At 41.0% G+C, this 25,347-nt stretch overlaps 1 protein-coding gene across 6 annotated transcripts in view; it reads left to right on the forward strand.

Annotated features, from left to right (window-relative positions):
- Positions 1–25,347, forward strand: part of CLYBL (citramalyl-CoA lyase) — a 253,009-nt gene that overhangs the window by 126,425 nt on the left and 101,237 nt on the right. For all 6 annotated transcript variants that reach the window (XM_088021888.1, XM_028112045.2, XM_088021886.1 and 3 more), the window contains exon 2: positions 15,763–15,949. In XM_088021888.1, the coding sequence (XP_087878014.1) occupies positions 15,763–15,949 (187 nt within the window). The remainder of the gene's footprint in view (positions 1–15,762; positions 15,950–25,347) is intronic.

Here is a 25,347-nt window from a genome sequence, read left to right on the forward strand (position 1 = left end):
GTGCCCAGGGCTTAGAAGCAAACCCACAGTTGACCACAAACTGCTATCTTATGTGTATGCTTTGGACACACACAAAAAAACTATTTCTTCATTTCAGTACAAAATGGAGCACTTGATTAAGGTGTGATATAATTGCTTCATGAGAGAGTTTGCCCTGAAAATGTTTTCTCGGCTTTTCTGAAGCAGGCTGCATGCTTATTTGTATTTCCACCACATGCTAATCTCACGAATGGCCCTGTTCTGCCAATGGGAGGACAAATAGCTGTTCTTTTACTCTCGTGCCCAGGGAAAGCTTCCCCCTTCTCTGTGCACTGTTGCCATAGTGACTGAAACAGTTCCTCAGAATAGGGGATCTCTCTGGGCACTTGGGAACTTAGCAAAGTGTGAACATAAGTAGCCCTCAGTTATTATAGATGCTGGAATAAATACCTATTATTAAATCATAAGCATGGTTGAAATTCATAGGTGAATTTTACTGTCTTTGTGGGGGTAGGAAAGGATTGGTTAATGGACTCTTATCCTCATTCTAATTGCATATATTCTTCTGTAAGCATCAGAATTGTCATGCAAGGTCAGACCCATGGGCCATGCAACACAGAGCTCAGTTTTTCCTAGTGTATGGACTTAGAAGAGGCAATGATACAGCTCAGTTATACACCTCCAGTTCTCTCAAAGGATTAAAGATCTAGCCCCAAATAGAGGAATCCATCAGGAATCTGTATACTAAAGAGGAAGTCATTAAATAATATGGATATATTAATCCATATAGCTATGGATTTTTGCAGATTTTTCCATAAGAAATTTTTATTTTATTTTATTATTATTTAAGTAAACTCCACACCCAGTTGGGGCTTGAAGTCATGACCCCGAGATCAAGAGTCACATGCCCTGCTGAGCCAGCAAGATGCCCTAAGAAATTTTAATTTTTAACCTTGATCAGCCCTAAGAGTCAAAATCCATAAATTGTTTCATCATTGCTCAAATAAGGCCGTTATGAACCTTTCCCCAAGGCTTCACATCTCCAACCCCTTTCTTTTTTTTCTTTAAAGATTGTATTTTTTAAAGTAATCTCTACACTCAACGTGGGGCTCAAACTCACAGTCCTGAGATCGAGAGTCACATGCTCCACCGTCTGAGCCCGCCAGACATGCTTCCAGCCCCTTTCCATGCAGCCTTCACTCACTACATCACACCTCTTCTCCTTGAATGTCTCAACACTGTGGTGTAACAAGTGAAAAGGGTATGCAGGAGGGTAGGTGGTCTCCGGCACTGCTGGTGGGAGTAGAATTAGTACCTTTTGGGAAGAAAGTTTGGTGAAATTTGCAGAGCATTACAATGATCATGCCTTCTATCCTTTTTTCTTTCCTCTAAGATTTTATTTTTAAGTAATCTCTACATCCAGTATGGGGCTCAAACCCACAACCCTGAGATCAAGAGTTGCATGCTCCACCAACTAAGCCAGCCAAGCACCCCATGTCTGCTATCCTTTTTAGCCTTCTGAGGACAGAGGCTAATGGAAATATGTGGCCCTTTCTCCTTGAACACTCTCAGCCCACCATCCTGCTAGCCCCGAGTCTATTCTTCCCTGCATTCAGCTTACATTTCTTGAGTCCCTATACATGCCAGGCACAGTGCTGGGAGTACATGACGGGAGTGACGCAGACCAGGTGCCTGCTCACCAGAATCCAGCGCACTGGGTGTGTAAGTTGTATATGACCAATATTAGCTGGGGCCAACTTGGGCAGGAAAGGAATTTCTGAGAGGGGTGTGGGCAGGCTGGAGAGCTGGTCTTGGAAAATGGGCAGTGACAAACACCTGAGAACACAGCCAAAGTCAGGCCAAGACACCCTCTCCTGCTGCCCCCAGCTCTGACACCCCTGGCACCACCATCCTTGGGCACTTGCTCTGGCTACCTCCCTCCTTCACCACTACCAGGTTGGGAAAGGTCTTCACTGTCCTCCATCTTTGCCTCACTCCTCAAGGCCCCAAGGTCGGTCTGTAGCATCGCAGGGGCCACACTGCATGTGTCCTCACCCTTTTCAGGACCATTGGGTTGCCTTCTCTTCCCCTACCAAGTAGAAAGGATGTTCCTGTCTGGGATACCAGAAATGGAAAAATTCTGTCAGTTTTGTGGAAGAAAGACAATAAACAAGTCAACAGGCTAATAATTAATTCATTTCAAAAGGGGAAAGGCTATGAAAGGAACAGACAGGAATCTGGAGTAGAGAGTCACAGGAGAAGTTTGATTTAGTATAAAGGGGTTGGGGAAGCCTTTGCTGAGGCGGTGACATTTAGACTTGAAGGATGAAAGGGAACTAGACATGCTAGGATCCAGGAGAAGAAACTTCGAGAGAGGGGATAGCATGCAGGAACATTCTGAGGCAGGCAGGAAAAATGTGGCTCATTCAGGGAACCGGGGGAAGATCCCTGTGCCTGAGGGTAGTAGCAGAGGGGGATGGATGGGCCACGGCAGCCAAGGCCTTGTTGGCCAGGGTAAGGTATTTGGGTTTTAATGTGAGAACACCTGAAAGCCACTGGTGTTTGGAGCAGAGGAGTATCATGATCTCATTGACATTTGTAAAGGCCCGTCCTGGCTGTGGTGTGGGGAGGAGACTGGACAGGAGCAGAGAGGACGTGTGATAGTGATGGCATCTTCAGTCAGGAGGAGGAGATGCAGTGTGAAGGTGGGTGGAAGGCACAACTGGTTGACTCCTGGTTGAGACCTCATGTATGTTAACTATCTAGTTGGTAATGTATAGGAGCTATTTTCAGGTTCTCCAGGGAAACAGAACCAGTGGGATATATCTATGTATATATGTGTGCATATAAACTATGTATATGTGTGTGCATATATATAATTTATATATCTTTATATTTTATATATAATTTATATTTATATTTTATTATATTAATATAAAATATATATTACTATATAACTAACAATATATTTTTATATATTTATAATATATTTTATACATATTATAAGGAATTGGCCCACGCAATTGTGGAGGCTGATAAGTCCCAAGATCTGCAGTCAGCATGTGGGAGACCCAGGTGAGCCAATGTTCTAGTTCCCGTCTGAAGCCAACAGGCTTGAGACCCAGGAGGAACTGATGTCTCGGTCTGAGTCCAAAGGCAAGAAAAGAAACCAATGTCCCAGCTGGAAGACAGTCAGGCAGGAGGAATTCCCTTCTATTTGAGGGAGTGTCAGCTTTTTTATTCTGTGGTGTGTTTTAACACTTAAAAAAAATTTTTTTTTTCAGAGAGAGAGGGGGACAGTGCAGAGAGGGGCAGAGGGAGAGAGAGAATCTTAAGCAGGCTCCACACCCAGCACAGAGCCTGACATGGGGCTCGAGCTCACAACCCTGAGATCATGACCTGAGCTGAAGTCAAGAGTCAGATGCTTAACCGACTGAGCCACCCAGGCACCCTTCAGCCTTTTTGTTCTATTCAGACCTTCAGCTGATTGAATGGGGCTCATTAAGGAAGGCAATCTGTTTTGCTCAGTCTACCAATTCAGATGTTAATCTTGTGCAGAAACATCTTCACAGACACACCCAGAATAAGTTAGACCAACTATATGGGCACCCCATGGGCCAGTTCAGTTGACACATAAAATTAACCATCTTAGTATTATTGAAGTCCTATTATAAACGCACTAGTAAACAACTTGAATACATTGAATATATGATTAATACTGAGTTTGATTAGTACACTAAAATTTTTTTTAAAGATTTTATTTATTTATTTGACAGAGAGATAGAGCCAGAGAGCACAAGCAGAGGGAATGGCAGAGGGAGAGGGAGAAGCAGGCCTCCTGCCGAGCTGGGAGCCTGATGCGGGGCTCGATCCCAGGCCCCTGGAATCATGACCTGAGCCGAAGGCAGATGCTTAACTATGGAGCCACCCAGGTGCCCCTAAAATTTTTCTTTTGATTTACTTGAATTTAATAAAATGATTTGGAATGAATTATGTGACCTAAGTCATTATTATCTTCATGATAATTGCTTTTTAACTCCATTTTGAATTTAAGAAGTGATGTAATGACTTTTAAAAGACCTGAACTGAGAGGGGTGCCTGGGTGGCTCAGTCATTAAGCATCTGCCTTCAGCTAAAGTCATGATCCCAGAGTCCTGGGATCAAGCCCCACATGGGGCCCCCTGCTTGGCAGGAGGCCTGCTTCTCCCTCTCCCACTCCCCCTGCTTGTATTCCCTCTTGCACTGTCTCTCTCTCTGTCAAATAAATAAAAATTTAAAAATCTTAAAAAAAAAAAAAAAGACCTGAATTGGGATGCCTAGGTGGCTCAGTCAATCGACCAACTCTTGATCTCGGCTTAGGTCTTGATCTCAGAGTCGTGAGTTCAGGCTCCACATTGGGCTCTATGCTTGGTGTGGAGCCATTTACAAAACAAAACAAAAAAGCCCTGAATCAAGTTCTTATCTGCACTTGGTTAAGTCTGGACTGCCACTTCTTTATTTAGTTAGTTAGTTAGTTAGTTAGTTAGTTAGTTAGTTATTTACTTACTTACGAGAGAGTATGTGTGAGCGGGGGGGGGGGGGGGGGGAGGGTTGCATTGGGGAGTCGAGAGAGAGGAACAAGCAGATTCCACGCTAAGTGTGGAGCCTGATGTGGGGCTTAATCTCATGACCCCGAGATCGTGACCTGAGCTAAATCAAGAGTTGGATGCTTAACCAACTGAGCTACCCAGGGGCCCTTATTTATTTATTTATTTATTTATTTATTTATTTATTTATTTATTTATTTTTAATTTTTTTAGAGAGGAAGAGGGGACAGGCAGAGAGAAAGGGGGAGAGAGAATCTCAAACAGGCTCTGCAGGCTCCATGCCCAGCACAGAGCCCAGTGTGGGGCTCAATCGCACAACTCTGAGCTCATGAGCTAAAATCAAGAGTCAGATGCTTAACCAACTGAGCCACCCAGGCACCTCTGGACTGCCTGCCATTTAGATGATTCAAAGAGGGGTGCCTAGGTGGCTCAGTTGGTTAAGCGTCTGCCTTTGGCTTGGGTCATGTTGCACGGTCCTGGGGTCGAGCCCCGCATCAGGCTCCCTGCTCAGTGGGGAGTCCCTCTGCCTCTGCTCGTGCTCTCTCTCTCTCAAATAAATATATAAAAATCTTTAGATGATTCAAAGAAAGTATTAGATTCCAAACTTATGGGATCAAAACATTTGTGTTTATGAAATGATAGTAGGGATTTGGCAAGGGGAACACTTGGAAGTCCTTGAGCCCGCCAGTTGGTGGTGCTTGATGAAGGTCATCCGTAGGTGAGGCAAGGGCATCTTAGAGCCAGGTATCAGGGTCAAGGAGAAGACATGGAGTGCTGGGGGAGGGTCCCTGGACCTTGATCACCATGTTTTGCCCTGCATTGGCTTTCAGAGAGCTTCTGCTGCTTGTGAAGAGACCAGCCCAAGCCTAATCCCTCAGTCCTGCTCTGCCCACCGCACACTCTGGATTTGGACCCTTGCCTGAGCTCAGGCAAGCTTCTTCTCTATCTGCATTGGTTATAACTTGGGTGGGACCCAGCATCAGGGCATTCCACCACCTTAGCTGCCCAGGCCAGAGGAGAGAAGTAGAATCTGGGCAAGCAGTTTGAGGGCAGGGGGAACCAGCCGAGCTGATCATCTGCCTCCCACAGGGCACGGCCCCCTCCAAATCACCCAGAGTGTGGTGAACTTGGACTTGTATGTTAGCTGGCATCTGTGCCATGGAACAACTGGTTGGGGGGTAAGGCTGAGAAGCAGAAGTTTCTAAGCAGTGGAAAGTGCTGTAGCAGCTGGTACTCTACTGACTCCCATGAGAACTGGGCCAAGCAACAGGGTCCTGATGAGTAAGCCCAGGTATGCTCCCAAGGCAGAAGCCATGGGGTCCTGGGAGGGAGCTGGAGCTGCCTCTCACTGGTCCTGCAGGTTCCCAGCCTTCACTCCTGCAAACCTGACCCCGGGCAGAGGAGAGCAGTTCTAACTCCAGCTTCTGTTGACCTACTTCTGGCTGTCTCATCAGAGTCGGTACTGAGGCCTTGGTCCTCAGTGCCTGGTGTTGTGAGGGCCCAGGGAAAGGTGCCTCTGACTTAAGATAGGGGAAGAGGGGTTCCTGGAGGAGAGCCCGCCTCAGCCTCCTACTCACAGAATATAGCAGAAGGTTCTTCTAATGCCAAGTTCCGGTGGCTCTTGCTTCCTAGGGAGGTGGCTTGCTTCCATGGGTTGTTTCCCAGGACACAGAGGGCATCCAAGGGTCTGCACTGGCTTCTCCACACTCCCAAGCGCTCCATGCTCCCTATTCCATGTGGTCCTCTTCTCCCCAGCTCCTCAGGGACTCTGACCGCTCAGTGCCTTAGCCTCCTGACACAGTCTGCGTGGTCAGTTCCTGAGAATCCCAGAAACTCTCTTTATCTTTGTGCTTTTTCCAGGGTTCTAACCCCCTAGTGATCACTAGTTATCTAGAGATAACTAGAATCAGATCTGGGGTTGAAAGCAGCATCCAGCCAACAGGCCCCAGTCCATGACCTGTGTGTACTGACCTAAAATCCTCCTTTCCAGGGGCCCCTGAGTGGCTCAATCAGTTGAGTGTCCAGCTCTTGATTCAGTTCAGGTCATGATGGGGTCGTGGGATCAAGCCGCATGTCAGGCTCTGCACTCAGTGGGGAATCTGTTTGAGATTCTCTCTTCTCCCTGTCCCTCTGCCCCTCCTCCCACTCTCTCTCTCTCTCTCTCAAATAAATAAATCTTTTTAAAAAATCCTCCCTTCCCCAGGTAACCAACTTTGAAAAGCCTGTCAAATTTTCTAACAAAAATTAAATATGATATAATAAAATCTAATTGCTATTTTAAGAACTCCAATTGCTATATGAACACATTTCACCTAAATAAAAATACATTTGTTAAATAGGCCAGCAGTGAGTTAGCCCAGCATTTGTAAAAGTGTCTGATAAACAGGGCTCTTCTTGGAATATGAGTTCATTATATCTTCAAAAGCAAAACAACATGAGTTTGGACACTTTGCTGGAGCACTGGTGGGTCTCAGGAAGCTAGAGCCTGGGTGACTGATATTTGTTAAACTTTGGATTCTGTCTCTACTGCCTTCAATTTAGTCTTTAGTCTTTCATTTTCAGGATTTGGGAGTTTCCCTTCAGATCTAGTTTGTTGAGTGTTTTTATTATAAAAAAAAATTGTCAATTGCTTTTTTTTCTGAATCTGTTCAGGTGGCATGTGATTTTTGTGAAAAGTATAAATTTGAGTTAAATTGGATACAAGTAGGGGTAAATGTGACTCCTTGGAAAATGCGAGCAGATAAGATTCAGCCCTATGCCTGAATCCAGAATAGTATTAGCTGCAACAAAACTCAACTGATTTTGTTACCTCAGGGGTCATGGGTCATGAGAAACTACTAAGTAAGAGTACAGTGTTGCTCATCTTGGGGCGTTGTCCCTCGCTGCATTGCACTGAGGACAAATAGAAGTTCCTAAAGAGTTGGGGGCCAGGCAGAATCTTCCCAGTTTCATCACTTGTACTCCCCCATCCCAGCCTTCCCTCCACCCCCACCAGCTGCCCTCGGCATCCAGAGGAGTTTGGGGTCCTCTTGGTGGCAGGGATTTTGTTTACTTTAAATCCCCCATCCTTTCTCACACTTCTTCCTAGGAGCTGCAGTTTCAGCCCCTCAAGCTATTGGAAATGAGACTTCCTCTCTGTTAACAAAGGCAAGCTTATTATTTCACTGTGGACTTGATCTAAGACTCTAGTTTGAAGCTCCAAGTATAGCAGGACTTCTTGCTGTTCACCCCCCACCATCTTCAAGCCGCAGCAGGTGATGGCTACTGATTCAGTGAGTAGGGGATGTAGAACATCCTGATTTCCAAGCTAAGAAAACAATCACTCCTCTCAAAATTACCATTCCCCAGTCACTTGATTAGTGGGAAGTTAGATAGTTGGTACCCAGCTCCCCTACCTGAATATGGTAGGATTCAGTTCTGGCAACTGTTGAAGTCCAACAACCTTTAGTCCTTTCTAGGACCAGTAAGACACTTTGGTTGTACTTGCAAATGCTCGTGCAGAGGTTCTCTTCCTTGGCTGCATTTTGGACTCTCCCAAAGCTTTAAAGAAACACTCATGCCTGGGATTCACGGCAAGGCTCTGATTTCATTGGGTTGCAGAGTGTGGCCTGGGTTTTTTCTTTTTCTGTTGCCCAGGTGATCATAATGGGCAGCCAAAGTAGAGAGCTCTGTACTAGATATCAGCTAAATAAAGAAACCACTAGGTTGGGTTTAGAAGTCTCTTACCAAATTGCAGATCTTAAAATGGACATTCGCTTAGTTGATTATTACTGTTATTTCAAATATTGTTAGCAGTTTGCATGTTACTGTTTTATTAGAACTACTTTCCTTTAAATGTGGATTTTTTTCAAGTTTGCTACATTTTCAGTTACAATCTTACTCTTTTCATAGCATCTACTTGTAGATAGCGGTAGAACATGACTTGAGAAATTTTGTTGGAGCAAAATTTCCTGTATTAGGGCAGTGGTTACACATTGGAATCATCTAGTGACAGTGGTCCTCCAACTTGGCTACACATCAGAATCATGTAGGGAGCTTTTAGAAGTCCCAGAGCCTAGTCCTTCCCCCAGACCAATGACACTAAATTTTCTGGGCTGGAGCTTTAATGTTAGCATATTTGAAAGTTCCCCAGATGATTTCAGTATGCCCCCAGGTTTGAGTCAACCTAGCGCAGTGGTTCTCAAACTTTCATGTGATAAGCATCCCCTGGAGATTTGTTAATATGCAGCTTCTGATTCAGGCGGACTGCGGTGGGGCCCCAGATTCTGCATTTCTAACAAGCTCCCATGTGGTGATGGTAGATGCTATCATGAGAGATGGAAAATTCTCACATGAGAGCAGATAAGAGACCAGTAGTGCTGGTCTGCAGCAACACGTGAGTGGTAAGCACTTAGCACAAATATATGTATTTGAGAGAGCGCAGCCCTATTACCAATGAATTGAATTTGATTACACTGGATGGGTTCCAGAATTTGACCTTTTGTTTTGTTGTCGTTGTTTAATTTAAATTCAGTTAACTAACATATAGTGTATTATTAGTTTCAGAGGTAGAGTTCAGTGATTCATCAGTTGTAAATAACACCCAGTGCTCATTACATCACGTGCCCTCCTTAATGCCATCACCCAATTACCCCATCCCCCCACCCCCTTTCCCTCCAGCAACCCTCAGTTTGTTTCCTATAGTTAAGAGTCTCTTATGGTTTGTCTCCCTCTCTGATTTCATCTTACTTATTTTTCCCTCCCTTCCCCTATGATCCTCCGTTTTGTTTCTTAAATTCCACATATGAGTGAAATCATGTGATAATTGTTTTTCTCTGATTGACTTATTTTGCTTAGCATAATACCCTCTAGTTCCATCCACGCTGTTGCAAATGGCAAGATTTCATCTTTTTTGATGGCTGAGTAATATTCCAGTGTGTGTGTGTGTGTGTGTGTGTGTGTGTGTGTGTGTGTGTGTGTACACACACCACATCTTTATGCATTCATCTGTCAATGGACATCTGGGCTCTTTCCATAGTTTCGCTGTTGTGGACATTGCTGCTATAAACATTGGGGTGCAGGTGCTCTTGCGGATCACTACATTTGTATCTTTGGGGTAAATACTTAGTCATGCAATTGCTGGGTCATAGGGTAGCTCTGTTCTTAACTTTTTGAGGAACCTCCATACTGTTTTCCAGAGAGGCTGCACCAGCTTGCATTCCTGCCAGCAGTGTGAGAGGGTTCCCCTTTCTCCGTATCCTTGCCAACATTTGTTGTTTCCCGACTTGTTAATTTTAGCCGTTCTGACTGGTGTGAGGTGATAGCTCATTGTGGTTTTGATTTTGACTTTTTCTTTTAAAGATTTTATTTATTTAATTTAGAGAGAGAGTGTGAGTGGGGGGAGGGGCAAAGGGAGAGGAAGAGAGAGAATTGGAGCAGACTCCCCACTGAGCATGGAGCCTAATGCAGGACTGGATCCTGAGACCATGACCTGAGCCAAAATCAAGAGTCAGATGCTCAACTGACTGAGCCACCCCAGTGCTCCAGACCATTTTTAAAAGGTCCCCGAGTGATGGTTATATTGAATCCCAGGTGGAAAACCCCTGTAGCATTAGGGGTACCTTTAGTTATATAAGTGGTTAATAAAAATTTATCAGGTTGGGGAGGAAAAGGAGAAAACCAAAACAAGGCCAGGAGGGCCCCCTTCCAGCCAGAGGAACCCCTGGACCCGCTGGGGGATATCTTATATCCAAAAGAAGATCCCCCTGTAGCAAGAACTCACCATAAGGCTGCCCGATGCTTTTCAACTCATCTTAAGCCCCTGTTTTGCATATTGTTTGAATACATTTACATGTTGACTACCAAGAGGCCCCAACTCCAAATATGTCAGATACAGTAAGTTAGTTCTTGTCACCTACTGCAATTGTATTCATACGCAGTAGTCAGTGCTGAGCACAACTCAAGTATGGCACAGGTTTTGAAACAGCCGGAGATGGAGGAAGGAGAGGATACAGCAGCAGTACAGGGAGGGGGGAAGCTTGGGGCCGCCGAGATGGGCTTCTGCCGCCCGCCCAGAGACAGCCCCCTCCTGGACCTCAGAGTCCGCAATAGAACCTGAAGCCCAAACCCCCTCTACACCTTTCTTCTCATTATTCCAAACAGTTTTGCTGCCTTTGAACTTTTTCCCTGGAGCTTCATTATGTTCGCCCTTTAGCCTTCCTGAGCTGCTTGCAGGCCATCCTTTGAGTGTGCTTCCCTGGACCTTCTGGGCATGTCCTGTTTCTTTTGTGCCACCTCCCCACAGCGCTCAGCACAATGTGGGTCAGGGCCACTGCATACAGTTGCATGGGGTATGCCCTGATCAGGGGCGCCTGCAGAGAGGCACGTGTCGGGGCTGAACTTTAGCTCATCTCCACTCACCAAAGCATGCTGCCTCAGGAGTAGGGTGTGTCTTTTTGCCCTCCTACCTGCTGGAAGGTGTGAGGGGGCCCTTTTTTCTTGTTTGCACAAAAGGACCTGACATGTGCTAGTGGAGACCCGATGTAGGTCTCTTAGTAGGTGCTTACTTAGTGTTGCTGAATGAGTGAACGAATGAACAAACGAACCAATGAAAAAACATAGTGGAAGGCAGGATCAATAAGAAACTTCCATAGTCATCTAGGTCTAGGTTAATGAGGCCCTAAATAAACTAGGATGTAATCACTATGTTTACGGAAAGGAGGGGATAAACATGAAGAAGAAACAACAGACTGTGGGTCAGATTAAAGTTGCCAGGATGGCAAAGGAGAGAGGGAATAAAAATGACCTCCTGCCTATAATCACCACTAAACTTGACTCTCCACAAGAAGAATAGGGACAGTGTGGTTGCAGATCCGTCCTTTTTACCCACCTCTCCATCGCTGGCTTTTTTAGGTGATAAGGTAGCAGGAATTCTGTACCTCTTATGTGGGAGGCCCTGTGCTGAACAGTGTGGAGACATAGGCCTTCCCCTTCCTCAGAGGGCTCAAGATCTAGTTGAGGGGCTGGAGACAAGATTCCTGATGCAAGGCTGTGCTGACTAGCATCACAGATGGGGGACAAGTTTCAGATAATCATAGTAACTAAGTGCATGTGCTTTACTGCTTTTGGTAACTTCCTGTATGAGGTGGCTATAGGTTGCTTCTCACCAAAGAGGAAATCAACACTTAGAATGACATGGCAGCTTGCTTCTCATCTCATCTTCTGAATGCCAATCATGGTATTGGGTTGAACCATATAAAATTACCATTTTCGTAGGTCAAAAATGGTCAGATATCCCAAATTGCATATAGTCCATCTTAATACTTTCTACTCTGTTATGCTGCCATTTGAGACCTTTTGAATGGTTTTATTGACTTGTTTTAAGCCAGTTATAAAAGAAATTCTTTTTAAGGAGCTCCTGGCTGGCTCAGCCAGAAGAGCATGTGACTCTTGATCTCGGGGTTGTGAGTTTGAGCCCCACATTGGGTGTAAAGATTACTTAAATATAAAAAAAAAGGATTTTTTTTTTAAAGAGTGATGCTTTTTCTAGTAAATATGCAAAATAGGAAAAAGTGTGCAGAAGCAGAAAAATGTTAATCCCAAATTCTACAGTTCAGGGGCATCCTTAGTAACATTTTGGTGTATTTCCTTTCATATATTTTCCCTTGCATTTTTTACAAAGTTGAGGTGTATTGCATATATAATGTTATATCCTCTGTTTCAAAATAACAGTAATTATCTTAACATTAAATATTTTTATAAACATAATTCTTAACAATATCATCATATTCCTTGAATATACTATAATTCATCCTACCGTTGGACCCCTGAAAGTTGTTTTCAGTTTCTTAATATTATACATACCTATTCTTATTTCCAATTATTTTCTTAAGATAGATTCCTGTCTATTAGTTTGTTTCAGCTGCTATAGCAGAATACCATAGACTGGGTGACCTGTAAACAACAGAAATTTATTTCTCACAGTTCTGGAGGCTGGGAAGTCCAAGATCAAGGCTCCAACAGATTTGGTGTCTGATGAGGACTCACTTTCTGGTTGTAGATGTCAGTCTTTTCACCATGTCCTCACATGGCATAAGGGGGCAGGGAGCTCTCTGAGGCCTTTTTTCTAAGGGCAAACTCCTCAAGACTTAATCACCTCGCAAAGGCCCCACCTCCAAATACACTGGGGACTATGTTTCAACATATAAATTTTAGGAAGACACAAACATTCAGTCTATAATAATTTTCAAAAAGAATTTTGTCAAATAACTTGAAATTACTGGGTCAAAAAGTAGGAAACTTTTTAAGTCTTTTGATTTGTATCATCAGTTGCCTTTCCAGAGCGCTTCTGCCACCTTGATTAACTCTAGCCTTGATAGCAGAACTTTATCCTCGATAGCAGTTCTTGGCTGGTTCTGATTTGGTTGTGAGTAATAAATGCTATAAGAGTTTAAAGAGTAAATTTGAAGAATAGTCAAGAAAGTCTCGAGATTCAGGTGGAACTTGAACTGAACTTGAAGGATCCATAATGTTCAAGTAAACTGAGAGGGAAGACTTTTCCATCAGAAGCACAGCAGAAGCAAAGGTGCTCTGGAAACAATGACTATGGCATGTAGTAGAGATGGTCAAAATCTAAGTTTCCTAAGGTAGATACTTACTGAATGGGAATAATGGGATATAAATTGAGAAAAGGAATATCAGCTGAGAGTGAACTTAATCCTATAGGTAGTGAGCCGTTGACAGATTTTGAGCAGGGGAAGATATGAGCAAAATAATGTTTTAATGATTGTAGAAGACTGGGAAACCAGAAACATTATTAACAGTGGCAGATTTTTTTAAAGTGATCATCTGTCTTAAAGTTATACTTCATATAAATGTGCTAGGAATGATTTGCTCTAGTGCTTAGCATATGATGGTGGTATAATTTACAACATGAACTATGTCTGGGAGCTCAAGCTTGAGATTCAAATAGTGTAGCTTGGAGACCACAGTGGCTGGATCCAAAATGGTGGTCAGAAGCTATTTCACATGGAGGAAATCTCAGTTTTCATGAAGTGAAGGTCAGATGCCAGTGAACAGAGATGTCCAGATATTTACTCTCTCAGGTGAAGTGAGAGGTATAGTAAGGTCTTTCCACTAGAGCTGTTCTCAATCCTCTCTTTGGGTTTTACACGTGCAGTTACAACAAATTCTGATGAAAAGTAATTACCCCAAGCATTTCCTGGTAAATAAGATTTCATCTCTTTTAATTGCATTTTTACCAATTTTAAGGAAATGAATATGTTACAAATTTTGGTTTCCAGTGTAAGTAAAAAGTGATTGTTGCTGTTAATCATTGTATTTTCTTCCTTTTTAAAGATAAACCAGATATTTTCAGTCAATGCAAAACAATGACAGATATTTCAGTTATTCTTCAATTAGCTGGTCATAATATATATTTTTTCATAATATATTTTATATTAAAATGTCTTATATAACATGTATACTTTTTTTAAGATTTTACTTATTTCAGGGAGAGAGAGAGAGAGAGAGGGCATGCAGGAGGGGCAGAGGGATTGGGAGAGAGAGAATCCCAAGCCGACTTCCCACTGAGCATGGAGCGCAACTTGGAGCTCAGTCTCACAACCCTGAGATCATGGCCTGAGCCAAAACCAAGAGTTAGATGCCCAACCAGCTGAGCCACCCAGGTGCCCCACTCTTAAAATCTATCTGTAGCTCACCATACCTCATATAGCACAGTGCTTATAGTGTGGAAAAATAAGACTCAGACTCAAGGTTTATAGTGTATTAACGTTGGCTACAGGAAGGAATGAGGGGCCACACACAACACTGGTAGGCCACCAAAGAGTGAATCATTTTCCTTGAGATTCATTGTCACAAGGCATACTGTTCATGGCAAAATGTTACAACCGTGCAAAATATTTGATGGCATTAATGTGGGATAACTTCCAAAAAGGGCTTTCATGAAAAGTGCAGCTGATATATTTTTGTAAAGGATGATGTTGTTTACTCAGGGCAGAGTAAAACATTAGGGTGTTTCTGACTTGCCATGGCTTTAACCTTTCCTTAACTGGTCTCTTCATGACATATAGTTTGTCTGTTATGCGAGGGCTGGCTTCACAGATACGTGACCTGGACTGTCACACATGGCTCTGTGCCTAGAAGGGTCTGGTGCTTGGTTTGATGTTCTTCAGTCACCATTTTTAAATTCCTAATAAATTTTGAACAAGGATCTATATATCTTACTCTGGGCCCACAAATTATGTAGCTGGTCCTGATCTCACCCTCCTTTACCATATATTATGGGCTAAACCATAGTTTTCCCAGCACCAAATTATGGACCAGGTTAGGAGCGAGGGCTGTAATGAGCCAAACAAGCTTCTGACCAACTCCTCTTACTTCCACAGGAGGCTAAACTGAGTCCAGGAGGGAATGGAAAGAGAGAGCAGGGGTCAGAAAAAGGCAGGGGCTATTAAAAGCTAGTTTCTCCACGAAGAATAACAGCAGTCTGTACTCCTGGTACACCAACCACCACATCTGCCAGGCTCTCACTGAGCACTTCATGTGCCTTCTTTTCTTTTACTGAACCCTCTCAACAACCTGCAAAATTAGTATTATTTTTATCGATGAGGGATCTGAAGTTTTCGGTAATGAGGTTGTTCACGATTCCAGAGCTAGTAGTGATCTTTTCCCATTCGTATTCTTTCTGCTCACTTACAAAGTAGCCAACCATCCTTGTCTGTTGATAAAATTGAATTCGAATCACTTATTTGCCTACTTGAGACTCATTGGCAGGGAGAGGGCCATAGACTAATGCTTATATAAGTTGTTTATTTTCTGCTTCTATTGTCATATAATTGTAGATAGTTATTTAGGACCTTCTGGATATAAATTTCTTTTTGTCCATAGATACTATCTGGATAATATATTAATACTGGAAGTGTTTTTCCAAGATGAAATAGGTACACACTCCTTCTTTTGTCTGAAGGTCGTCTCAATAAACAGTGCTATATATTTTTTTAAACTTCAGCCAAAATGACGTTTTGTTTCTTGGTTATTTCTGTTATTGTCGTTTTTCTAGTTGTTATATGTGATTGTGATCTGCTGAAATTAAAATAGATTATCATGTTTTCTATTTTAATTTTGCATTAAAATAAGGTTTTTCAAAAATTTATAAATAGATTCTATTCTAGACTAACCCCAATTATGTCTCCTGCAGGAAACCATTTCTGGCAGCTGATGTGCCCAGGCTTGGATATAGTTCGTCATCCAATCACAGGTACATTCCCCGGAGGGCAGTGCTCTATGTACCTGGAAATGATGAAAAGAAAATAAAGAAGATTCCCTCCCTGAATGTAGATTGTGCAGTGCTCGACTGTGAGGATGGTGTGGCTATGAACAAAAAGGTAATAGCATGATTTTTCCTTAGGATGGGAAAAAGAAATGGATTGATATTTGGTGCTGTCTTGGTAACATTGTTCACTAGTTGAAAAGACTCCACCATAGTCACCTTTTACTGATTACTAATATATTCTTGACCCAGCCTTCCTATGGGTTCCGAATGTATGTGTCTCTTTTCTCCAAGAGAAAGGAAAAACCCAACAAAAATATACTTAAAATCATGACCTTCAGTATATGTGACTATGTGTATATATTAATAAAGAGATAGACACTCAATCCATTTTGGCTATGCAATTTACCAGTTTGGTTAAATGAGTTAATCCGAGAATTGTGGTGTAAATTTTTTAGACCAGTAAGATGCAACTAGGAATTTATTTCTTTTTTTAAGTAGGCTCCATGCTGGAGCCCAATGCAGGACTTCAACTCATGACCCTGAGATCAAGACCTGAGCTGAAACCAAGAGTCAGACGCTCAACTGACTGAGCTACCCAGGCGCCCCAGGAATTTATTTCTTTTTAATATAGAGAAATGGTCTTATCTCTTCTGGAACAAGTGCCAAGAAAATAAAAGATAGATTTCTACAAATAAGTCACCATTGTTCCTACTTAGTTTAAGGGAAACTACCTGCAGAACCTTAGGGTTGCAGCTTTTGGCTGATTTCCTCATGGCCTGACCAGAGAACTGAGCCTTAAAAAATATCTCATTGCAAACAGGTACAAGAGGTTCTTACTGGGTGGTGGCATAATGGTTGCTTTTTGTTTCATTTGGTTTGGTTAACTTCATTTTCCAGGTTTTTATAATGAAGATGTATTTGTTCAGTAATTAGGTGTAAATCATTATAACAATAATTTATGTTTGCATGGAACTTTGTAAGTTAGAAACATGTTTTTACTTGACCTTTCTCTATCTACTACCTAGACAGTGAGGTTGTCTGGGAATAGATTGTAGGGCTGGGGGACAGAGGGAGCTGACCATGTGGATTTATGCCTATCTGGACACTTCCTTCTCTTAAGTGATCTGAAATAGCATGGCTGTACTGTACAGCTTTCTTGATTAATTGCTTTCCTTGGAGAGTCTAGCAAACAAATATTTGCCTTAATTAAAAAAGAAAAAGTTAACTTCCAGCGTCTTCCTAATGGTCAAATCAAGACTTTCCAAGTATTTGGAAAAGGATTAGAATAAGCATGTGGAATCTAAAGCGTCTCCTCGACATCTTTGGCATGCCCCAAGGAAAATACAATTAATCTTCTTTTTCCCAGAGATTAAGGTAAATAGACCTTTTCTTGAAGGATATAATGTGCTTCCAGTATGCTCCCTTCCAAAACTCATGTAGTGTACTCTAAGATTAGATTCTAAATTGTAATTTCAGTTCTTTGTGACCCAGGGCAATTCACTTTACTTCTTTGCCTCAATTTCTTATCTGTACTGTGGGATGACAAAATCTTCTTTTGTCAGGGACAGGGATTATTATGAGGAAAAAGTTTGGTAAAATGCCTAGGAGTAGCTTGATTTCCTATAGGAAATAGATTAGATAAATCCTGTAGTAATCATGATTAGAGGGGAATTTATTTTAGCATGTAGCACAGTGAGCCATTAGGTAAACTTCTGATAAACTTCTAATTATATTTCTTCACAAATCTTGAGGCTACCTTCCCATATCCACCAGACGATGTTTCCTGCCACCCAGATAAGTTGGAAATACGGTCCATTCTCACCTCACATTTCCTTACTGCTCATCTGTGTTCTTAAGCTCATCCTTCTACCCAGAGCCTCTACTTACGAGGAAGCTAAGGAAGGGAAGGGGAAGGAAGAATTCATGATGGGCCAGCTGTGCCCACCACCTTTGCATTTATATCCAGACAGTGTCTTCATCAGGACACTCCAGTTCTCTTAATGCAGTTAAACTTTCCATTAATTGCTGGGCCTGTAAAAAATTTTTTCTTAAAATCTCTATCCAGTACTTAATTTTATCTCATATATTTTATTTCATAGCCCTTACCTATCAAGGTCTTTTTGGATTTTGATTTCATCATTCATCATTTATAGCATTTGAGAATTTGGCCAGCATATCATATGAAAATTTAACAAGTTTCTGATGGAAATGTTGGAAGAGGTTGGAGCCAAGTAATGCACAAGCATGCAACTAGAAGCTTCTGTTCATGTTATATTTGTATAGTGGTGACTAAATGCCAGGCACTGTTCTACGGGCTTTAATTTGCATAACAACCCAGTGAGGTACTACTATTACACTGTTTCTACAGATAGAAGCTGAGGCGTGGAGAGGTCAATTTCGTGAATCAATACTGTGAGTATGGTTATTCAGTCACCGAACACTCCTAAAATCCAATGTTTTCATAAGGATATTACAACAGATTTTTATCTAATGCCATTTCAAAATAAAGATACCATCCCAATTTACCTGCCTAGAAATACCTTCTCCCCTGCACTTACACCTTGCTAGAAAAACGAGGTTAAGCAGATGAGACTTGATCTTGAAGAACCCATATCAGTACCTAGTTATTCACATCTTCATTTTGAAGTGCTGGAGACAGAAAAATAGTAACAGGGGGCGCCTGGGTGGCTCAGTCGTTAAGCGTCTGCCTTTGGCTCAGGTCATGATCCCAGGGTTCTGGGATCAAGCCCCGCATCGGGCTCCCTGCTCGGCGGGAAGCCTGCTTCTCCCTCTCCCACTCCCCCTGCTTGTGTTCCGTCTCTCTCTGTGCCTCTCTCTGTCAAGTAAATAAATAAAATCTTTTAAAAAATAAATTTAAAAAGAAAGAAAAATAGTAACAGCTACCATTTACCAAGAGTTTTCTATGTAGGAGGTGCTGTATTAAATGCTTTTTATATATTATCTCATTTAATACAGCAGTTTTGAGATGTGTCCAAGGTCACAGTGGCATTAAATATAGAACCAAGATTTGAATCTCCTAGAATTTTTGCCAGGAATCAGCCTCAGTCAAGTTCACCTGTCTGCATAATCCCATAATTAAACATTTCCCCCTTTCTTGGCAAGTTTGTACCTTGGCTTCTCTTTATCTTTTGTCACCTTTGTGTACTCATGGTTTCTCAAAGATAACTGATGGGAGCTCTGTGTTCACCTCTGCAGATTCTTTTAGTGTCCTGGGATTGTAATCTATTTAGACCTAGGGACTTCAATTCATTTGAAATGTCCAGATACATCTGAAACTTCTCACATGTTGCACATATATTCTCTTTTTCTTTGTTGAAGTCACCTTTTCATCATATTTCTTATTGGATTATTAGCCTCCTTGATAAACAAAATGGAGTAGAGACCATTTTTAAGGAGTTTATTTCTTAAGAAGAAATCCATATTAAAACTCATTTCAGATGTTCTAATTATAGTTTTGCTAAACTGAACTATTATTGTCTAATCAACTTCCTTGGTACTATTGGTACTAAATTGGTACTACTACCACTTCCTTGGTCCTAAAACTAAAGTTGCTTCATTTTGTATCTCATTTTATTTCTTTTTTGTTAGTAGACTAATTCAGTATTTCATTTGCTTGACACTGTGGAGTATGGGCTTGTAATGAAGACAATAGTAGTTTCCACAGAGCAGCTTGTAAGTGTATAATACCTTCCAGCAGGCTCCAATGCTGTCCTGCTAATCTAATTTGTGTTTAAGTAGCTCCTTCATGTCAAGGACGGCACTACCAGCTCACCTTCCCAAGTATGGATGATGAAAAGACTGTCTCCACTCCCCTCTTATCTTTTTCTTTTCGTTGTTAAATGCATGAGGAGATACAGGACTGCATAAGCCACTGCTTGCTGGGATACAGTGAAAATAAGCCAAGTAATGCACAGATTTCTGGTGAATCTCCATGATACTTGGGTGAGGCCAAGACGGTAGGAATGGATTCCAGGGCTGCTATTTTAGTTGAGTAAAATTTAAGTAAATATTTAAATGTATTTAATATTTAAGCTTAAATATGTAAATTTAGGCACTCAATATCCAAATAAATATTGAGTAGCTACTCAACCAGGCACTGTGGCAAGAAGGAGGGAAAAACAGATGCTTGCATGGTCCCCACTGTGGAGGACTCAAAGGCTGGTGATGAGACAGGGAAAAAGTAAAAAATTATAATCTAAACAGATAGGTCTATAAGAACATGTATTTTTTATTCTCATTTGGTTCTAAGTATTTTTTTTTTAAAGATCAATTTATTTATTTGAGAGAGGGAGCAAGTGCGTGCATGCATGAATTGGGGGAAGGGCATGGGGAGAGGGAAAGGGAGAATCCCAGCCAGACTCTCTGCTGAGTAAGGAGCCTGATGAGGAGGGTAGGGGGCGGCTCCATCTCACAACCCATGAGATCATGACCTGAGTCAGAATCACAAGTCGTTTGCTTAACTGACTGAGCCACCCAGGTGCCCTGCTTCTGAGTATTTTTTAATTCCCATTTTGATCTCTTGCTTGATCCAGGAGCTACTAAAGAGTGTGTCCCAAACTCTCTGTGGTAAAGAACCAATTTGGTTATTTTTATTTGTTGTTACTTTCTTTTGTTTTTTATAAAATACAAAAAAAAAAGAATTGCTAGAAAAATTAAATGCTGCTTGGGTGTCAAAACAATGTCAAGTACTATAGAAGTTTCTAAATTTATACCCCCCTTTCCTATGTACCTCCTATTGTCATTGTCATGGTCAGAGTTTGTGGACCAAGAATGGTCCACAGACCACAGTTTGAGTAGTAGGGACTTAGAATTTTTAAATTTTCAAGCATATGAGAGATTTCTTTTTTATTCTTTTATTGCTGACCTCTAGCTTGCTTGGAATGATGGTTAGAGAATGTGATCTGAATAATGCTGATTTTTAGAAATGTGTTGAGTTCTGCTTTACCTGAGCCATCTTTGTAAATGTTTCATGTGTGCTTAAGAAGAATGTGTAGTTTCTGTTTACTAGACCAGAGTTCTGTATATTTTTCCATTAGACCAAACTTGTTAATTATATTATTCAAATACCCAAATCTTCACTGATTTTTATATGCTTGATATATCAGTAATTGAGAGGCTAGTTGAAATTTAGCCTCCAGTGGATAATTTGCCAATTTCCCCCTATAGTTCTATCAATTTTTGCTGCTGGTGGTTTGAGCCTATGTTATTGGGTATCTACAAATTCAGAATTATCATATCCTCCTTGTATATTGAATCATTTATTATTAGGCACTAAAATGTTCTTGCTTTAAAGTTTCTGTGGTCTGATATGAATACACCAGCTTCCTTTTTGTTAGCACCTGCCCAGTATATTGTTTTTAGCCTTTGCTTTCAACTTTTCCATATCTTTATGTTTCAAATATGTATCCTATTGTTTTTAAAATTTTTATACCTATGTAGACAATCTCTGTCTTCTAACTGGAACATTAATCCACTTGCTTTTTATTTTTATTTTTATGTTTAAGTAATCTCTACACCCAGTGTGGGGCTTGAAGTCATTACCCCAGAATCAAGAGTCGCACGCTCCACCAACTGAGACAGCCAGGCACCCCTCCACTTACTTTTAATGTAATTACTGATAAATTTAGATTTAAATGTATTATTATCTTTTGCCCTATTTTTCTCATCTCTCTATGGGTTTTTTTTTTCTTCATCTTTCCTGCCTTTTAAAGATTATTTGACTTCTTTGTTTTGTTTTCTTATTCCATGTTTTCCCCTCTTAGTTTAGAAGTTATGACCGTATTTCTAACTTCTATTGGTAACTCTGGAAATTTTACCAGTATATTTAACAAAGCCCAAAATTAACCTGCACCTTCTTCCTGGACAACACAAGAATTTTAGAAAACTTTAAATCCAATCCTCTCCTTTGTAATTGATGTTATTTTTGCCTAGTATTTCAATTATCTCTTTTTAATCTCACAAATTTTGTATTATCGCTATCATTATTTTATATATACAATATTTATTTAGATTAAGCTACGTATTTTATCACTTCTTTAACTTGCTCATTATTTCCTCTTTTACATCTCAAACCTTCTCTCTGGGGTCATCTTTCTTTCTCCTGATGTGCCTCCTTCAGAGTTTCCCCTATAGCAAAGTTTTGTTGATGGTAAACTCACAGTTTTTATTTGTTTGAAAATGTCTTTGTTGTTTGGCTTGTAGAGAAATCTGGACTGACAGTTTTTTCCTCTCAGAATTTTGAAGATATTATTTCATTGTCTTCTGGTTTCTGTTACTGCTATTGGGAACTCTGTTGTCAGTCTACAAACAAGGTTACTTGCCTTTTCTTCTTTGGCTGCTTTTAAGATCTTCCTGTCTGTGGTGTACTGAACTTTCACTAAAATATCGACTGAGTGTTGGGGCACCTTGGTGGCTCAGTTGGTTAAGCATCTGACTCTTGGTTTTGGCTCAGGTCATGAGATTGAGCCCTGTGTCAGGCTCCACGCTCAGAGGGGAGTCTGCTTGTGATTCTCTTTCTCCCTCTCCCTCTGCCTCTCCCCACCCCACCCCACTCACACAAGCTGTCTCTCAAATAGATAAATAAATACATAAAATCTTAAGAAAACATTGACTTGATGTTGGCTTATTCCCCCTCCCCTTCTCTCTTCTTTTCCTTCCTTCACTTAGTACAAGGTGCTTTTCCTATATTTGTGGATTCATGTCTTTTATCCGTTCTATAAAATTTCTACCATTAGCAATTCATGTATTGCTTCTATTCCATTCTTTCTATTCTTTCCTTCAGAGATGCCAAGTAGACCTATTTAGGAGCTTTTCATTCTATCCTTCCTGTCTCTTAGTACTTTTTTTTTTTTAGGATTTTTTATTTATTTATTTGACAGGGAGAGAGAGCACAAGCAGGTGGAGTAGCAGGGAGAGGGAGAAACAGGTTCCCTGCTGAGCAAGGAGCCCAATGCAGGGCTCGATCCCAGGACCCCAGGATCATGACCCAAGCCGAAGGCAGTCGCTTAAACAACCGAGCCACCCAGGCACCCCTCTTAGTATCTTTTCATATTTTCTGTCTTCTTGTCTGTCTGTGCTACACTGCTGGTTAGTTTTTCATATCTGGTCAACACTTTTTTCATCCTCTTCAGTTGTGTTTAATCTGTTTTACACATCCTCTGAGATTTTTATTTTAAAGTGTTATATTTTCCATATCTAGAAGTTCTGTTTGACTTTTTTCATATCTACTTGGTCAGTTCTGAATCTGACAATTTCAATTATTTCTTTTTCTTTTTTCTTCCTTTTTTTTTTTTTTTTAGGTAGGCTCCATGCCCAATGTGGGGCTTGAACTCATGATCCTGAAATCAAGAGTCAGATACTCTACCAACTGAGCCAGCCAGGCATGGCCAATTTCAATTATCTTTGCTTTTAAATCACTTTTTGTTGTTCACTGACTCATACTCATGGTATGAACCCATATTGATTGGAATTAATTCTTGGGATTCCCAAGGGCCTAGAATGGGAAGATTTTCCTCTAAGAATTTGTGTTTGCTTCTGCTGGGAGTCAGGGCTATTACTAATTTGGAGTCTCAGTTGTTCTCCCCCAACTTTGTAGTAATCTCAGACTTAGGATCCAGATTCCAAGTCTGATACAGGTATTTAGTTCCAAGCTTTCTTATTTTTCTGACCCTTCATAAATCAGAAGCTAACTCCCATTTTATCTTGTTGTTGTTTTATGTTGGCCTCTGGAAAATTCCCTTACGTTCTTATGAGCCCAGCAATGCAATAAAAAGTACTTGTGTTGAAATGTATCCATTTTATGGTTGGATGGCCCTTTAGAGAATGTGGTTTGCCATATTGCCAAAGTAAAGTACCTATCCTTTAAAAAAAATTTTTTTAATCATAAACTTAAAAAGAATAGTCTAAAATTCATTTTTATACATAGAGTCAAATATTTATGAGATAAAACAGCCCCTAAGCATCATTCCATTTCTCCCCTCCAGACACAGTCTCTTTTATCTCTTCTAGCTTACTCTTGTGAAAATAACTTCCCTATCTCTAAGTGGTATACTTCTTGAATTATTTTTTCAGTTTCAGGTATGATATTGATTCCTTGCTATGGGATTTACCCCACCACCACCCTCACTACTATTTGTGAATTTCCTTATCCCTCAATCATCCAATAAGATTTTATATAACTTTGATAAAATTAGTATTCAGTGGAAAAACTATTTAGAGTTTAACTATGTAGTAATAAGCTGATTACTTTTTTTTTCCTGCCAACCTGTTGTTTCCCCTGGAGTTCATAATTATTTTTTTTCCTGACTTTGTTTTATATTCAGTTATCACTAGGTCAAAACTCACCTCTTCACTGATTATCTAAATCTCTTCTAAATATGTTCAGAAGCATCCAGTATTTTATGTTTCATCTTGGAGAAATGTCTCCTTGTGTCTTCTGATCCCCTGTAATAGTTCCTGAGAGAAATTTTCCTTCTGAAGGACAAAAGCAACTTACATGAACATAATATCATTTTTTTTTCCAATTTGATTTATAAGTAGTGGGGATGTGTTAGGAGTTTATAGTCATGAAGGGTCTTACACTTACCCTTTGGGAAGCCAAAGGAAGAACTCTGAATTATAATTCAAGGAAGGCTTTTCAGTGGGAACCTAAGATAATAAAACCTGGGGTGTCACTTGTGGGCACCTTGATTTGATACCAGGAGCCCAGTTCAGTGGACGAGGTAGAGGACTTGACAACAGAAAGCCTATTTAAATTTCCCAATTTTAATACTATCTAGCCAGGAAATTTGAGTCTATAATCTCAAGAGCCTCTGTTTCCTTCTGTGTCCCATGAGATAGGTGATAATGAAACCCGCACTGCCCACCACAGGACAAGCTGTGAGGCTCAAACAGGAAAGTACTTTGTAAACTCTCAAGTGCTATAGAAATATTTTTTTTAAGTAGTGGTATCATTCTTCAAGGACTAAAGCTTAGAAAATTTAGGAGAGGGGCACCTGAGTGGCTCAGTCGTTAAGTGTCTGCCTTCAGCTGGGCTCACAATCCCAGAGCCCTGGGATTGAGCCCCGAATCGGGCTTCCTGCTCAGCGGGACGCCTGCTTCTCCCTCTCACACTCCCTCTGCTTGTGTTCCCTCTCTTGCTGTCTCTCTCTCTGTCAAATAAAGAAATACATCTTTAAAAAAAAAAAAAAGAAAATTTAGGAGAATAGATAGTATGTTCTTTAAGATGTCTCTTTCACATAGAGGAAAGTAATTTGATGGTCAAGAACGCAGATATTGGAGCCAAGCTGCCTGTGTGTGGACTCTGATAACACCTTGTCCTAATAGTGTGCCCTTGGGCAAATTACTCTCCTTCTCTGTGCCTCAGTATCCCCTTCTGTAAGCTCTGTATGAGTGTTTGATAAATACTTAAAGAGCAGTTGTCTTAACTATACTCCTGGCCAAAGGTCTGATGCATTAATTCAAGTCTCCTTGCAATGCCAAGGTTCACTG

Source organism: Eumetopias jubatus, unplaced genomic scaffold (assembly GCF_037043125.1).
Source record: "Eumetopias jubatus isolate StellerSeaLion01/CBP00866 unplaced genomic scaffold, mEumJub1_p1.0 scaffold_3, whole genome shotgun sequence".
Taxonomy (NCBI): Eukaryota; Metazoa; Chordata; class Mammalia; order Carnivora; family Otariidae; genus Eumetopias; species Eumetopias jubatus.